Here is a 16,754-nt window from a genome sequence, read left to right as displayed (position 1 = left end):
GGAAGGTAGTGGATTTGTCTATCATTAGAGACCTTCAAAAGTTGTCAGTTTGATATGGAGGGAATTCTTGTTAAGATATAGATTAGACTCTGGGGTCTCTTCTTACTATCTCTAAAGATTCTGTAATCCAGAATTAACAAGTCACTAAAATATTCTTTCTTATCTCTAATTTTGAGATGACAGGAGTCCCTATAACATGTTAATTCAATGTTGTAGAGTAGAAAGAACCATGAGCTTGGAACTAGGGAACCTGTAGTTAGCAAGGTGGCACAAAAGATAGTGTTTTAGACCTAAAATTAAGATCTGTATTCAAATCCTGCCTTTCTGATCCTGGACAAGTGATTTAGCCACTCCGCCTGGGTTTTCTTATCTATAAAATAGGAATAATAGTAGCACTTACCTCCCAGGGTTGTTGTGAGGAAAACACTTGATACAATATTTGTACAGTACTTCTTCACAAACTTTAAATCATTACATAAATACTAGCTATTATTACAAAATCCTAACACTGCTACTTTACAATCTGTTTCACCATGGGCAAAGTTCACTTTTACTCTCTGTTTTTCATCTGCTTTATTTTAAAACTAAGAATCATAATACTTGTACTACTTATTTCACTGAGTCACTAATGAGGAAATTGCTTTGTAAACCTCAAAGTGCTTTATAAATGTGGTATCAACAAATAGGTGCCACCTTCTGCTATGTCCCATTATCATACTTTGCCTAGTGTCAGATTGTGGGCACAATTCACATAACAAGTAGCAATGCATTTTCTAAGGAATATATAATAATTATTACTCTGTTTGCACATTCACAGAGAAACATTTTAAATAAATAGATCAAACTTTTAGGTGCCACAAGCAATAAGGATAACTTGTATATAGCCACCTAGGCAAATGGTACAATATTCATTATAAGGATGTGGTAACTCAGCTGGCATAGAGTAAATGATCCAAATGAGAATTAGTCATCCTTGTTCTCCTTGCCCCAGATTTTGGCTATACAGACCAATTTCTACATCTACAAGAACAGATGGTTCCAATAAACACAGATTTGCATCAAGCAAGAGAATGGATTTGGAAGAAGACTATAAAGCAATGACTTGATTAGGGAAAGGATAAGGCCATAGCTGAAACTGTGCAGCTTATCTGTGCTCTTGTGGTAAATAAGAAATGGGTGACTTTTTTCTCTTACAAATAAAGGATATAACCTAAACTTTACCTGATGATGCAATAGATGAATTGTTCTAATTCAAATATTCACATTGGAAGGTAGCTAGGTAGTAAATTGCAGTGAATTATGGACTTGGAGTCAGAAAGATCTAGGTTCAATCCAGTCTCAGACACTTCTTAGCTATATGAATTACAAGTCATTTAACCTCTCTGGGACTCAGTTTCTTTATATGTAAAATAGGGATAAAAGCACCTGAACCTCCCAGGACTTTGTAAGGATTAAATGAGATAATACATGTAAAAGCTCTTTGCAGACCTTAAAGTCCTATGTAAATGCTAACTAGTACTAATTTTCTTGATGTAGAAAGCCTAAGCATACTTCATTCTTCATTTTCCAAAGAGGACCATTGACATCATGGGATGGTGTCTTGACTTGTGTGTGAATTGAATTTAAGTGAAGCAGAGTTGTACAAGGTCAGCACTATCACTCTCTCTCCCAGTACTGGTTGTCCAGTGGTAAGATAAAAGTCAGGGCACTGCAATTGTCCAGTGCAAACTCATACATCCAAAGGATAAATTTAGAATGAGAAGGTATCTTAGAGGTCATTGAGATCATCCCTCTCATTTTACAGATAAGAAAACTGGATCTTATAGAGGTTAAGTTACTTTCTATGGCCTTAAGTAGACTTTGAACCAGTCTCCTCAATTCCACCTCTATCATTGCCTTAGTTCTGCCTATATCTACCTATTCATGTCTTTCAAGGTCCAAGACTAACATTGCTACCATATTCTAGGTTGCAGACATGATTCTGAAGTAGGTAAAGTTTTTTTCAGGATTTTTCATATGTAGTTTTAAGCTCTTCTAATTCTTCTTGGCTCTATTCCTTCAAGTTCCCAGTGCTTTTCTTCATTACTCTCATTGTATTACTAAAGCAGGCTCCTTCTTCTCCTAGATCTGCCATGCTATGCTCTCTTTTCTACTACTCATCTGAATCTGTCCCTAATTTCCAGGCTGTAAGGAATATAATAAACCAGTCTGAGTTATGATATTAAGGGCTAATATCGGGCTTAATGGATTTACCTAATGAGAATATTTGTATCATACCATGGAAGAGTAACAACACAAAGAAATTAATCTTTAATGATAGAAATTGAGCATTAATCACAAGTTGGTTGGAAAGATTCTTGGGGAGGAAGAAAAGTCTGCCCAAAATTCCTCAAATATCATCACCCATGTGGCACTCTATTTTCTAAATGAATCCTACCTCTGACATTTTCTTCATCAAGCAAGTTACTTCTCTCTAGTTTCCTTATCTGTAAAATTAAGGCTGTGGACTAAATGGTCTCTGTAGCCTCTTTTGGCTCTGTATATATGACATGTAGTCCAACATTAGTCAAAGCCAGATCCTTCCTTTCAATAAGAAAATTCGGTGTTCTCTAGAAAGTAACCCTAAAAAGATGGATGCATTTATTACCTTCATTCTTCCCAAAACATGCTATACCAATCCCAATAATCTTTTGTGGTCACTAAAACAAAATATTTCCATCTGTTTGGAAAAAACCTAATTTTCAACCATTTATTTCATTAAAAGAAATTGCTTCATTACCTTCCAGGGGCATCTCCTTTTTCATCAAACCACACCTCTTCTCCTGATACACCAATGAAGGAGGATTTTATGAGGAAGTCCAAGAGCTTACTGCCATCAATGGGCTTCATAGCATCGCAAAGACCAACATGTCCAGGACAAAGGGCATGGTGCATATTCTGTAGTCCATGGGCCATAGCATAGATGGCATTGATGACAAAGCCCATTTTGCTATCCTGGACATAGTTTTCCTCTAAACTCTCATTGCCTGTAGAAATAAAAACAAAATTGTTAGCAAGAAGGAATAAACATAGCATTAAGAAATAATAGAATTGTACATTTTATCCTAACATGATTTAATTCTAATAAAATATTTTTTAAAAGGATCAGAAGATTGAGAACAAGAATGGAACTAAAAATCATAGAGTCCATTTCATCATTTGATATTCAAGAACCACAACCAGAGAGGTTGTATTATACCCTAAGATACAAGTGATCTATGAATTGATCTCAAGTCCTTGCTTGGACTTTAAATTGAGTTATTTTTCAGCTATCTCACTTTTTGTTCACAAAATCCCTGGATATTAGAACTAAAAGGAACTTAATAACCCAACCTGTACAGGAATAAGAATTTCCCCTACAATTTTCCTGACAAATGACTGTTTATTTTGCGTGAAGACATCCCTTGGAGAGACTTGTGTTGGGCTGGATTTGACTCAGGCCCACCTACTTGTAGCTTAGATTTTATACTTGAACAAAATAATAGGTCATTCGACAGTTTACAATAATGGAACTATAAATCAAGGAAGAACATTTGGACCACAATGCAATGACAATATAGTATATTAGGGTTTCCAAAGCTGGAGCATAAGGTGACCAAGTTTTCACTCCTTTGAGTGCTCTTTTCTGGAGTCCAGGGCATATATTTCTCAAAGTAGGTTAATAAGTATCTAACCATAACAATATTGGGGTACTTGGCTACATTTGATGATGCCAAGGCTCTAATTGGAAGAGTTCCCTGATCCCCCAGACACTTGAAGTATGACATAGGGAAAACTAATATTCACATTGAGAATTCACACTGGTCTCAACAAGCCTTTATTAAACATTTATTATGTCTGAGAAACTGTGTTAACTTCAGGAATATAAAGAAAAATAAACAATCTCTGACCTCAAGGGAGGTGGGGGGGGTGAGGTGAGGAAAGGCAACATGATAGTAACTAGTTAGATATGAAATATATTCAAAGAAGATGGAAAGTAATCTGAGAATGAAAGAGACCAGTATCAGTAGGGAAATGGAAAGGTCCCCAGTAGAAGATTGGATTTGAAACGTTTTGAAGGAAGCAGAGGAATTTGGGACTCAGAGGTGAGAAGCAATAGCATGATAGGAATGGAGGAGTGACAGAGATAGGAGTCTAGAGATGGAGTTCTATTTGGAAAGAACAACAACAACAAAAAATACTGAATTAAGAGTACAAGGGAAAGGACTAAAACCAAGAAGACTGGAAAGGTAGGAAGGGATCAGATTGGAATACTATTGTGCTCAAATGAATAATAAACTGGAGGAATTCCATGTGAACTGGAAAGACCTTCAGGAATTGATGCAGAGCGAAAGGAGCAGAGCCAGAAGAATGTTGTACACAGAGACTGATACACTGTGGTAAAATAGAATGTAATGGACTTCTGTACTGACAGCAATGCAATGACCCAAGACAATTCTGAGGGACTTATGGAAAAGAACGCTACCCACATTCAGAGGAAGAACTGCAGGAGAGGAAACACAGAAGAAAAACAACTGCTTGAACACTTGGGTTGATGAGGACATGATTGGGGATGTAGACCTGAAAGGACCACACCAATGCAACTATCAATAATATGTAAATAAGTCTTGATTGATGACACATGTTAAAATCAGTGGAAATGCAAATTAGCTATGGGAGGGGTAGTTTGAGGAGGTGAAGGGGAAAGTAAAAACATGAATCATGTAACCATGGAAAATGTTTCTAAAAATTAAAAAATAAATTAATTAAATAAATTAAAGCAAATGGAAAAAAGGAAGAGATCAGATTTTAAAGGTCTTTAAATAGGGGGTAGCTGGGTAGCTCAGTGGAGTGAGAGTCAGGCCTAGAGACGGGAGGTCCTGGGTTCGAACCCGGCCTCAGCCACTTACCAGCTGTGTGACCCTGGGCAAGTCACTTGACCCCCATTGCCCACCCTTACCAATCTTCCACCTATGAGACAATACACCGAAGTACAAGGGTTTAAAAAAAAGGTCTTTAAAGGCAAGGAGATTACATATTTGATCCATTGAGCAATGGGGTGACAGATATACATTATAGAACAATTACTTTCAAGTAAAGAATAGATTGGAATGGGAGGAAACTTGAAGCTCAGAAACCAATTAGAAAGCTATTGACATAAACTAGGTGAGAAAATGTAAGTGGCTGAAGTAGGGTAGTGACTATATCTATGGCAAGAAGGGACATTATGCAAGAGATGCCATGAAGAGGGAAAGATTTAGTAATAAATTAGATATGAGAGTGAAGAGTTGAAGATTCTTCCAAGGTTTCAATGATGACTGATAGTATGATGGTACCCTCAAAAATAATAGAGATATCAAAAGAGGAGTATGTTTGGAGAGAACGATGACGAGTTCTTTTTTGGAATGCTGAATTTGAAATGCCTATAATATTTTTAGGGGTTTAGCACAGTGCCTAGCACATAGTAGGTATTTAATAAGTAAACATTTCCTGTTTCTTCCCTCTCAGTTTGGGAAATCCAATTTAAGATGTCCAAAAGGTGATGTGGATACAAAAGACATTTAATAAATGTTTATTGAATAAATTAATGGATGGATGGATGAATAAATCATTACTAATGCCCTTGAATGTGTCTTGCAAGAGAAAAAAGTCACAGCAAAAGGGACAGGGATAAGAAAGCACCTAAATTGTCCTCTGATGTTCCATGTCCTCTGTAATTGGCTGAATAAATAACCCATCAGTCAGCATTAGCCTATCCAACACTCTATAATAATGAATTAAAACCATTACTATTTAGCTTAATTGACAGCTCAGACAGCCATTTATATTGGTAGAAAATGAGAGCAAAGAATGTTCTCTCCATACATTTCCATGTTATTAGAACAAATTCCTGCAGAAAGCCCAGAGGAACAGAGGCATCAATAATAAAACATAGTTCTTTTTTTTTTTCAAACTTCGTACTTTCAAACTCCAAACCCAGCCTAAGTAATAATTTAAGCTCCATTTTTTATGTTCGCTAATGCTTAAGTCATTTGTACAATGAATCCCGAAGAAATGGAAAGAAAGTATTTTAAAATCCTGTATGAAAATCCTTAGAGAGTAATAAAGAGAGATATACTCCTTTCTCTTGGTAGGGAGTAAACAACCTTATGTCACTCCAGCACCGGGAAAGTAATCATTATCAGTATTATCTCAAAACATACAAAATTGAGCTCATTATTTCTTCTTTCCACTTAGTTTTTCTTTCTGACTCCACCATTTCTGCTTATTGAACCACTGTGCAAGTCTCCCAGACTGGTAATCTTGGGGTTACTGTTGACTGACTTTTACTCTCTTTTCACAGTTACCAAGTCCTAATGATTCCACTATATCTGTCATCCTTTCACTTTTCCCTGTTCCCTTGATTTGGTCCCCATTAACATCTGCTTAGATGGAGGCAATAGCTTTCTGCCTTTCCTGTTTCCTTTCTTCCCTTTCTGAACCAACTTTCATTCAATTGTCAGAATAATCTTTTCCTTTTTTAATGTGTAGATCTGGTGATATCACTCCTCTGTTTAAAAAAAATAAAACAACTGCTTTAGTGATTCTCTATTGCCTTCCGAATTCAGATTATTTTGCCTGACATTCACACTACTCACATTTTTAGCCTCAGCTCATATTAATCCTTTCTATGCATTCTTTACTCTAGCCAAAATAAAGCATTCCCTACTTCCATTTACAGCTTGCTGATAGAGCAACTCGAATCTCCACTAAAAGGATAGTAAGAAAAGGTAGAGAAAGCATCAAAGCATAAATACTACTCACAACCAACCCTAATCTCTCTGATTCGAACTAAATTGAAAGGGGGAAAGTGTGCCTCACTGCATTTGAAAAGTGGTGGGACTCAGATGTGTAGACATTGGTCTAGAATGGAGCCAAGAGGTCATCTATTCTAACTGTATCTTATAATGGATGAGGATCCTGAATCCCATAGAGGTGATTTGTCCAAGGTCATATTAGGTAGTAAGTAACAGAACTCTTTTGATTCCAAATTCAGCATTCTTTCCATTATACCAACCTAGCTGTTAAACTGAGATCAGTTATTGAACTGGAAGACCTGTTGGTGTGGGCACATGTGAAGGACATTTGATAAGCACTAAACTGACTTTGTGCACATGCCCTATTTCTAACAGTCCATTTGGATATGAGGAACAGAGATCAATTACAATTACTTCAAGGTTCTAGATTTGGACTATAGGAGAAACAGCTGCATAAACAATTACAGCTTTTAAAAATCCAAATCACTAATAATTAGATAATTGCAAATTATTTTTTGATTAAAGTTTATTTTATTTTCAATTTCAAATTCTTTCCTTCTTACCTCCCACTGAGAAAGCCAAAAAAAACCCAACCAAAAACCCATTGCAAATATGTACAGCGAAGCAAGACATTTTCCTAAATTAGCCATATGAGCCATATGAATTAATTCTTTTCTCAGGTTTCACCTCATGCCCATGAAGTTGACAAAGATTACAAAAAAAGAGGAAACAATCGTTGTTGGAGGGGATATAAGGAAAGAGGTACATGAATTACTGTTGATAGAGCCATTCTGTAAAGTAATTTGGAACCAAGCCCCCAAAATTCACTAAAATGTGCAAACTCTTTGACTCAGCAATAGCATTATGAAGCCTAAATCCCAAAAGGATCAAAGAAAATAGACTGTATGAAGAAAAATATAGTAGCAAAAGCTAGAAAGTAAGGAGTAAACGTATATTGGGAAACAGCTAAATGAATTATGGTGTATGATTTAGTAGAATATTATAACACCAAAAGAATTGATGAAATAGACCTCTTCTGAGAAAACTGAGAAGCTCCATGTAAAATTATGCAGAGTGAAGTATTAAAACTCAAGGGTAGAATGTATAGAATAGCAACATTATAAAGAAAAGTGACTTTGAAAGAATTAAGGACTTTGATCAATGAAATACCCAAACATACTTCCAAATGGCTGAAGATGAAGCACACTACCCATTTCTTGACAGAGAGACTCAGATATAGGTACGTTTTTGGACACCAGCAATGAAATAATGTGATTTACTTGACTATATACATATTTACTATGAGAGCTGTATTTTTCTTTTTATTCAATTGTGAGAAGATGTGGAATCAAGAAAAAAATAAGTAAAAATAAATTTGTAAAAATGTAAAACAAGAAAATAAATGAAAAAATTAAAGTTAAAAGTAAAACTTTAAAAGAAGTTTTATAGGAACACATAGGAGGAAGAGAAAAATACTTAATCTTGCTGATATATGTATCCTGGTACCTAGTAGATTTTTTTATGTTTGTTTTTTTTTATATATTTTTAAACCCTTAACTTCTGTGTATTGGTTCCTTGGTGGAAGAGTGGTAAGGGTAGGCAATGGGGGTCAAGTGACTTGCCCAAGGTCACACAGCTGGGAAGTGTCTGAGGCCAGATTTAAACCTAGGACCTCCCATCTCTAGGCCTGGCTCTCAATCCACTGAGCTACCCAGCTGCCCCCTCTAGTAGATTTTTAATAAATGTTTATTGAGTTTATTGGATTAGATTGATGTGAGGATATGAGGGGACATTCCTCTTTTAACAGTTGTTCACATCTGTTTCAATGTAGTTGAAGGGGGGGGAGCAGATAGATGGATCAATGGAGAGAGAGTCAGGTCTAGAGACAGGAGGTCCTAGTTTCAAACCTGGCTGGGCAAGTCACTTAACCCCATTGGCCTAGTCCTAACTGTTTTTCTGCCTTGGAACCAATACACAGTATTGATTCTAAGATAGAAGGTAAAGATTTTAGAGGGGGGAATGTAATTGAAAATATTTAGAGGGGGAAAAGGTACCACCTTTTTTATTAAGAATCTAGTTTCAAAAGAGAATCTAGACATGTTGTAAAAACATTCTGGTAACAAAAACCAGATCAAAGCAAACAACAAAAATGAAATTGAAAAGCACTCAGCATTCTCTCCAGATTAGACAGATAAGACCCTCCACAAAGAAACTTTATGGTTCACATTTGGTGTGTTTACCATTGGAAGAATACTTCATTTGAAAGTAAAAGACTTCAGTTCAAATCTTACTTCCCTCTCATTTAACTCAATTAACTTATTTGGAATTAGATAAAATAATCTCCAAGGCAGGCCCTTTCTAGCTCTAAATACATAATGGAAAGATACAAAGTTAGAAGTGTAATTGCCAAAGAAATCATTTCTAGATAGGAAGATCATCAAAGGGGATTGACTCAGACCCAGAAATATAGTTGACTTTCCCACCTCTTTCTGCTTCTTTATGAGAAGAGTGAGCAAGAATGGTAATATTTTTAAATCAAATCATACAGAACAGAAAAAGCCAAGAAATGGGAAGGGTTCTGTCCTATCTTTGGTAAAGTACTAGTGGTCTAGGATAAACTACTCTCACAGACAGGTTCTGCTTTGATTGCTTAATCAGGTCTTCCTGTCTAGTCTAGTCTATTCATTGCTTCAGCCTTTCCCTTTATGGAAAATCCAAAAAAAGGTCAAGATGGGTAATAAAGTAACATAAATGTGGCCAGCTTCATTTTCTATCTTATATTAAGATGGGAAAAGTATTTTTTCAAGTTCATTTGGATTATTCTTGGAGTCATTTAAATGAAGAATTCTAGCCTATCTCCATTTTAAATTCTTTATGGAAGAGAAATTCTCTAGGCATGAGAAAAATTATCAGTGACTAAATAAGATTACATTCAAAATGATGACATTATTACTCTTACATAATAAACATAGTCCATTAAATTCCACCTCTGATATCTCAACCAGGCATTTTTCTTTTTTATCAATTACTTGGATAGATCAATAGATGTCATCTTGTAGCAGCTCCGTAGCACAATGGATAGAGTACTTGTCCCGAAGTCAGGAATATCCGAATTCAGAAAACTTCAGACACATAGTAGCTGTGTGATCCTGGGCATTTAATCTCTGCCTGCCTTAGTTTCCTCTGTTTTAAAATGGTGATCCCAATAACACCTCCCTCACAGGTCAGCTGCATTTGGCACAAAGCTGGAAGAGATTACTAACATGATGGATGGCAAAGTCATGATCCTAGATGATCCTGACTGGCTTGAAAATCAAGCTGAATCTTTTAAGATTAATGTAAAATTTTAGACTCAGCTACAAAAGCTCAACTTTATAAATACAGAATAGAGGAAACATGTTAATAAAGAAGTTTGTTTGAAAATGTTTGGAGGGGGTTTAGTATATTATTAGCTCAATATGAGTCAGTAGGCAGTCAAATAATCTGATGAGATCTTAGACTATGTTGAAGAGTATGGCTTCTAGGAATAAGATGATGTTTCCATTGTACTCTGCCCTTAGAAACCATCTGGAGGAATGGGTTCAGTTCTGGTAACCACAAATTAGAAAGGGCATTGATAAGTCACAAAGAATCTAGAAAAAGACCTGTAGGATATTGAGGAGCCTTGAGTCCATGTTATTTGAAGACCAATTGAAGGAAACAGGCATATATTTAACTTGAATAATTCTCAGGGTAGAACATAATAGATATGGTCAAATATTTCAAGATTTGACAAGTTAAAAAGGAATTAAAGTTGTTCTGTTTGACCCTAGAGGGCAGAATTAGATGCAATGAGTTGTAAAAGTAAGCATTCTCCCACCTTCACCCCTTTTCCTCCTTAAGCTATAGGTTACAAAATAATATTAGGACAATATTTTAGTCTGAAGTCCTTGGTATAATCTGAATGAAAAATTTAATCATTTCTCTTTAAGTTATCAGTTCCAAAAATAGGCTCTTATGTTGAAATCTTTTCACATAATCCTTTATGAAAGACCTAACCAATCTCTAAAGAGAAAGGCCTGATCAGTCCAAGAAAGAAGTCTTTCTGAAATTGATTAGGGTAATGATCAGACTAAGGAGAGCAAGAACATATTTTGCTTAATTCAACTTATAGAAGCATCTCTTGAGCTTAATTCTGCTCAGGTGGAAAGAAAACTCCTTCAAGGGAGCAGTTAAAGCAGGCTTGAATGGTTTTTGGAAAATGACTCCCTAGGATGGGCAAAAAGTTACATGATTATTCTATCTTGTGTATCTAAACTATTAGTCTTGATAACTATGTTTTATCTGATTTTGGAATATTGCCTTTTGGTAAGTGAGTAAGAATGGTTTGTGTAGGGAAATTTTCAAAGACAGAATGGATTTTTGCCACTGTGAATTTTCTTTCTCTCTAAGCAAAGATCATTAGAATTTGTTAATAAGCTTGTCTCTGGAAGATTTGTGCCTAAAAACAGAGTACAGAGTCTTTCTTTTACATCATGGAAGTTTCAGAAGCCAATTTAGGCTTGATGTAAGTAAAAAAATTCTCAACCATTAAAGCTCCCCAGAAATGTAATGGGCTGTCTTAGGAAGCAGTGTGAAACCCACTCATTAGTGGTCCTCTAACAGAGGCTAGGTCAATAAGTGCCAAACTCAAGTAGAAACAAGGATCATTGACTGTACATAAAAATTTTTGCAGCCTACATGTTGACTTAAAAAAAACTATATATGTATATATATATATATATATATATTATCTGTCTTTAATCATATTGTTATATATTTTGTCAAATATTTCCTAAATCAATTTTAATATGGTTCAAGCCACTCTTTTGAAGCATTGTGAGTTGCATGTGGGCTTCACCCCTCTAGGATCACTAGTTGCATATATTTAAGGGATATTCCTTATCAAGTGTTGGGTGACCTAAATGGCCACAGAGGTCCTTCCAAAGAACACTACAGTTCTGTGCTTCTCTCAAGGTGACCCTGTGATCTACATATTTATTTCAAAATACCTTACTGATTTTTAAAGACTTCATATATAGCTTTGGAAGTACAGGGGCTTTTCCCCAGGTTGGTTGGAGGACAAATTTTTCAGTCATGGCAACTCTCAACAATCATCTAATCTACTATCTTAAGGAAGGACAAGTGAATGCTATAAAAATAAACTTGGTTTATATTTGTAATGAGATTTTCTAGTTACAAAATGGTCTATGCATATTGCCTTACTTAATACCCACCACAACCCTATAAGGTAGATAGCCTATTAGACCAGGAAAGAAAAAGAGATTCAGCTAGTTAAAGATTTGGAGCACCTAGATCTGTATTGGTGAACCTAAGGCACAAGTGCCAGAGTGGGCTGGAGGAGATTGTTTCCCTTCTTCTCTCCATGCCTACCTGAGGACATTTATCCCATCACCCTTCCCTCTGCCCAGAAGCCCAATGAGAGTGCTTCTTCCCTCTCCTGTCTGGGATAAGGTGGGGGGCTCACATATGGCGTGAGGGTTACAGTTTAGCCACTCGTTCTCTAAAAGGTTCACCACTACTGACCTACATAGTATGGAAGATAGAGTGATAGACTTTTATTCAGAGAGACCTGAGTTTGAATTCTGCCTTAGACCAATTTCTTAATCTCTTTAGAATCAGTTTCCTCAATATAAAACAGACACAATAATATCCACCTTACAAAGTTCTTGTGAGAATCTGAGTTAATATACATAAAGCATTGCAAACCTCAGGGTGCTATAGAAATACTAGTTATTATCATTTTAATGCTTTGCTCCAAGTCATATAGATGATTATTGGCAGAGATGATACTCAAACAGAAATCTTCTGACCCTAAAGCAAGTATTTTTCCAACTACATTATGAAAGAAAGTGTGAAAAAAAAGAATAGCCTAGGATTGGGAGACCAAGGTTTGAATATTAGGTCTAATATTTATTAAATCTGTGACTTCTGAGAATTTATTTAAACTCTCTGAGCCTTAGCTTTCTCATCTCTAAAATGGGAACATTATATAGGATTGATGGGAAGGCTGAAAAAATATATATTATACATACATAATATATATATAATTTATAAAGTGTTTTCTAAGCCTTCTTATAACTATCTATGTCATTCCATTATTCCATATATATTCCATTATTATATCATAGAATCTGAGGCAAACAAATGAAATATGTGACTATCTAGACAGAAATAGAGATAAAAATGTAACTGCAGAGCAGTTTCCATGAAGTATTTGATGTAAATCCCATGCTCCAATACTAGTCTTAGGCCATTTTGTCATCTCATTCCATTCTCTAATTTCAGTAGTAGGTGTGTCAAAGGACTAACAGAAATTTCATTTTGACTTCATAACAGACAATGGCTTGACCATTCATTTTTGTGTTTATTTTCAGACTTGTCTAAATCTAATGGGGAGGATAAAACCATGCAAAGTTTTAAGCAACTTAAGGAGGTTAAAGAAAAGACATATTTTAATGACAGTAAATATAACTGCCTTCTGTGCAAAAAAATTTGTTGTTCGACATAATAGAGATTTCCTTTCCAGATGTGTGCAGCTATCCTATGATAAAAAAAAAACATCTGATAGAAATTCTGCCTACTGTCACTTCTTAGAATAAATTCTGTACTGTCAGTCTTTGTTACCCAAGAAGCTGGCAGGCAAGGCACATGTTTCCAGGGATTATTTGCAAAGGAAGAGTTCACACTATTTTCTAAAATAAACACAAACAGCTCTTGTGTTTCTGTAAATCAAATGTGACTCTGCACACTTTCATAACCTATCAGTACCCTGGCATGACACATTGGGAGGGATGTTGTAGCTGAGAACTGTCTCTTTAGTTACTGCCCTGAGGGTTGGCACTGTTGGAGAGAATCCAAGGTGCTAGCACTGGGGAAATGTATGACACATATTTAGCAAATTATGTGGGCTTTACTAGACTATTTTCTTTGCCATAGCAACTGTCCCTGATAATGTTGCAAAGTTTAGTTGTTTAGAACAGCTTTTCTCAAACTCAGTTGAGCTTCCATGAAAAAAAACAACACAGAAAGTTAGGGAGAAGGACTGGTAGAAAAGAGAAGGATAAGCTGAACAAGAAGGACATTATGTATATTATTTGGAAATGTTTGAACTGTTGAGATAATTCAAAGGGTGAATTTAGGGAACAGTATTTTGAGAGAAATTGAGGAAAATTTAAAGGAAAACAGTCTCCAGGCCCAATACTGATCCAGATTCTAGTTCTGATTTGAAAGAGAAGTAAAATCAAAGAAAAGTAAGAAGAATATGAAAGGATCCAGAAGAATACAGAGGAATTAGGGACAGACTCTGAAGAGGAAGAAGAAGAAAAAGGAGTTAATTGTCAAGAGAAGATAAGGTAACTATTATAATGTATGTGTAACAAGGAGAGAGTAAAGTATATTGAGAGTGTGAAGAGAGGGGCAAGGCTAGAGAAAGTGAATATGGCTGTAAAGTTACTATTAAGACTAAGGGAAGGAAGTTAAGTGGAGTGGGTCTTCAGGTTAAATAAGAGATAATTGGTGTTAAATATTTGAATCAGGTACTTAAGGATGAGGGGTAAATACCCTCAAATATTTGTTTGTTTTTAAATCAAGGAAGAAAAAAGTCCATCAGTCCAGAGAATAGGAGAAATTGTACAACAACAGGATGGAGTATGTGGTGTTTATATTTCTGCCACAGTTAAATGTAGCCAGATCTGGAATTGAAGATGAAGGTACTTCGGTGTGTCTCCACATTCCAAGTTGTTAGGCAGAATGAAGCATCCCTAAAAATACAGAAATGAAGCTTCAATTGGCATTTGTGGTATGAGAGGAAAACAAACTTTGTCAGGATATTACACAAAGGAAGAGTATTTCACAAAGGAAAAAAGGAAAGGCAAAGAACAGCTGTTCAATTAGAGTTTTCCCTGAATGCTCTGAGAAGGAAAAGCAGCATGATCTCTTCAGAATTCAGAATCTTTACTCATGGTAGAGCCACAAAAGCTGTGAAGTGAGAAATCATTCTGTAAGCATGAGAGAAAGAAGTGTAGTAGTAGTTAGTGATTTCCTGATGGGGGGTACTGAGGCAGCCTTTGGTCAACTTGATAACAGAAACAGAGAGGTCTGTTGACTTTCCTGCACATTTACCTAAGACATAACACAGAACCTTCCAAGATTTATAAAAGTAGATAATGCCCACCAGCTTCAGAAAAACAACAAATCAAAAAACTATTTGAACAATTAAGAGTCCACAAGTGAAATGTGCTACCTCAGCTTTACCTTGGTTTTCCTGGCTTGAATATCTGATCTTTAAGCAGTCACTAGGTGGCCATTTGTGAGGCTTGTTACTGTAGGGATTCTATTTATATTTAAGTTGCATTCAAGGAGGGATTCTTATTCATGAGCCCATGAACTTATTTTTTAAATATTTCATTAATTGTATACCAGTATAACTGGATCCTAAGTATTGTACTTTCTGTAAATAAAAAATATTATTATTTTTTAAAACCCTTACTTTCCATCTTAGAATCAATACTGGGAATTGGTTCTAAGGCAGAAGACTGGTAAGGGCTAGGCTAAGTGACTTGCCCAGGGTCACAGAGCTAGGAAATGTCTGAAGTCAAATTTGAACCCAGGACCTCCTTTCTCTGGGCCTGACTCTCAATCCACTGAGCCACACAGCTGCCCCATAAAAATATTATTTTAGAAGGAATTCATAGACTTCCCCAGAATGGCAGAATGCTCAAAGCATTAAAAGAGGTTGTGAATAACTGGATTAGATGACTACTGGATTCCTTTCTAATTTTCCAATTCCATGATTCTGTGTGATTCTATTTGATGAATAAGACATACTCCTGGGACAAAAGGGGACTGGGAAATTTTTGAGCAAATTGGAGGAAAACAAGAAATTTTTATTACCAAAATATTTAAAATGAAAAAAATATTCTTGAGGGACACCATTTCATATTTTAGAGGAAAAATATCACTGGTATGTACTAATTCCTCAGTACCTCATAAATATCTCATATGTAAGGCATGTGTTAGATGCTAAGGCTATAGATGTTCTTTTAAAGACCTAGTCAGTTGACTCAAGTAGTTTATATAAACAAGAGACCATAAAAAGAGTGTGGCAAAGAGCATAGCTGATTTTCATTCTGGGAAGATCTAGGTTTATTACCAAAGACACATACTTTGTGACCTTGAGCAAGTCATCTAACTACTCAGTGCTCTAGAAAAATATCCTGGGATTGAGGAAAGAGGAATAAACTTAGAAGTGATGAGAGATTCTTAAGAATGAAATTTTGAAGACAGAGAATAAAATAGAGGAGGGAAAGGAGCATTAGTCCAAAGAAACCACAAGAAATACACCAAGCAATTTAAATTTTTAAAAATCTGAACAGAGGATGAAAGTGAGAGCAGGTCATGGCAAATTAATACAAAAAACAGGATAGGATCCCATAACAATAGTTTCAGTAGTGCTAAAGCTCAGAACAAAGCTAAAGCTTGGGGAAAAACTGAGGTTAACAGGCTGGATAGGATCATGATAATAGGCAAAGGAAAAAAGTTGAACTCTATAGCTTTATTTTGCTCCTATTTTATCTGACAAGGAAAATATTTGGATTGGAAAAGAGAATAAAAATGGTTCATAGAGAATTGATATCTAAGATCATAGAATCATTGAATCAGAGATTTTGTGCTGGATAGGTTACTATTCATTATCATCACAACAGCCTCATTTGAAAGTTGAGAAAAATGAGGTCCAGTGTACACAGTCATAAAAGAAGCAAAAGGCAGGGTCGAGATTTAAATCGAAGTTCTACATGCCTAAAATATTTCTCTTTTCTTCTACACACAAGTGTCAAGTTATCTTCTCTTTCAAAATTCTATTGGATTGACATCCAGGCTAAGATGGCAGCAGAGCAG

The 16,754-nt window shown here is 35.7% G+C and overlaps 1 protein-coding gene across 1 annotated transcript in view; it reads right to left on the bottom strand.

The window, feature by feature from the left end:
- Positions 1 to 16,754, bottom strand: part of GRM1 (glutamate metabotropic receptor 1) — a 418,809-nt gene that overhangs the window by 55,891 nt on the left and 346,164 nt on the right. The window contains exon 4 of the mRNA XM_044675454.1: positions 2,780 to 3,026. Coding sequence (XP_044531389.1) covers positions 2,780 to 3,026 — 247 coding nt within the window. The remainder of the gene's footprint in view (positions 1 to 2,779; positions 3,027 to 16,754) is intronic.

Source organism: Gracilinanus agilis, chromosome 4 (genome assembly GCF_016433145.1).
Source record: "Gracilinanus agilis isolate LMUSP501 chromosome 4, AgileGrace, whole genome shotgun sequence".
NCBI classification, from domain to species: Eukaryota; Metazoa; Chordata; class Mammalia; order Didelphimorphia; family Didelphidae; genus Gracilinanus; species Gracilinanus agilis.
Note: the sequence above shows the minus strand (reverse complement) of the source record. Positions and strands in the feature narration are given on the sequence as shown.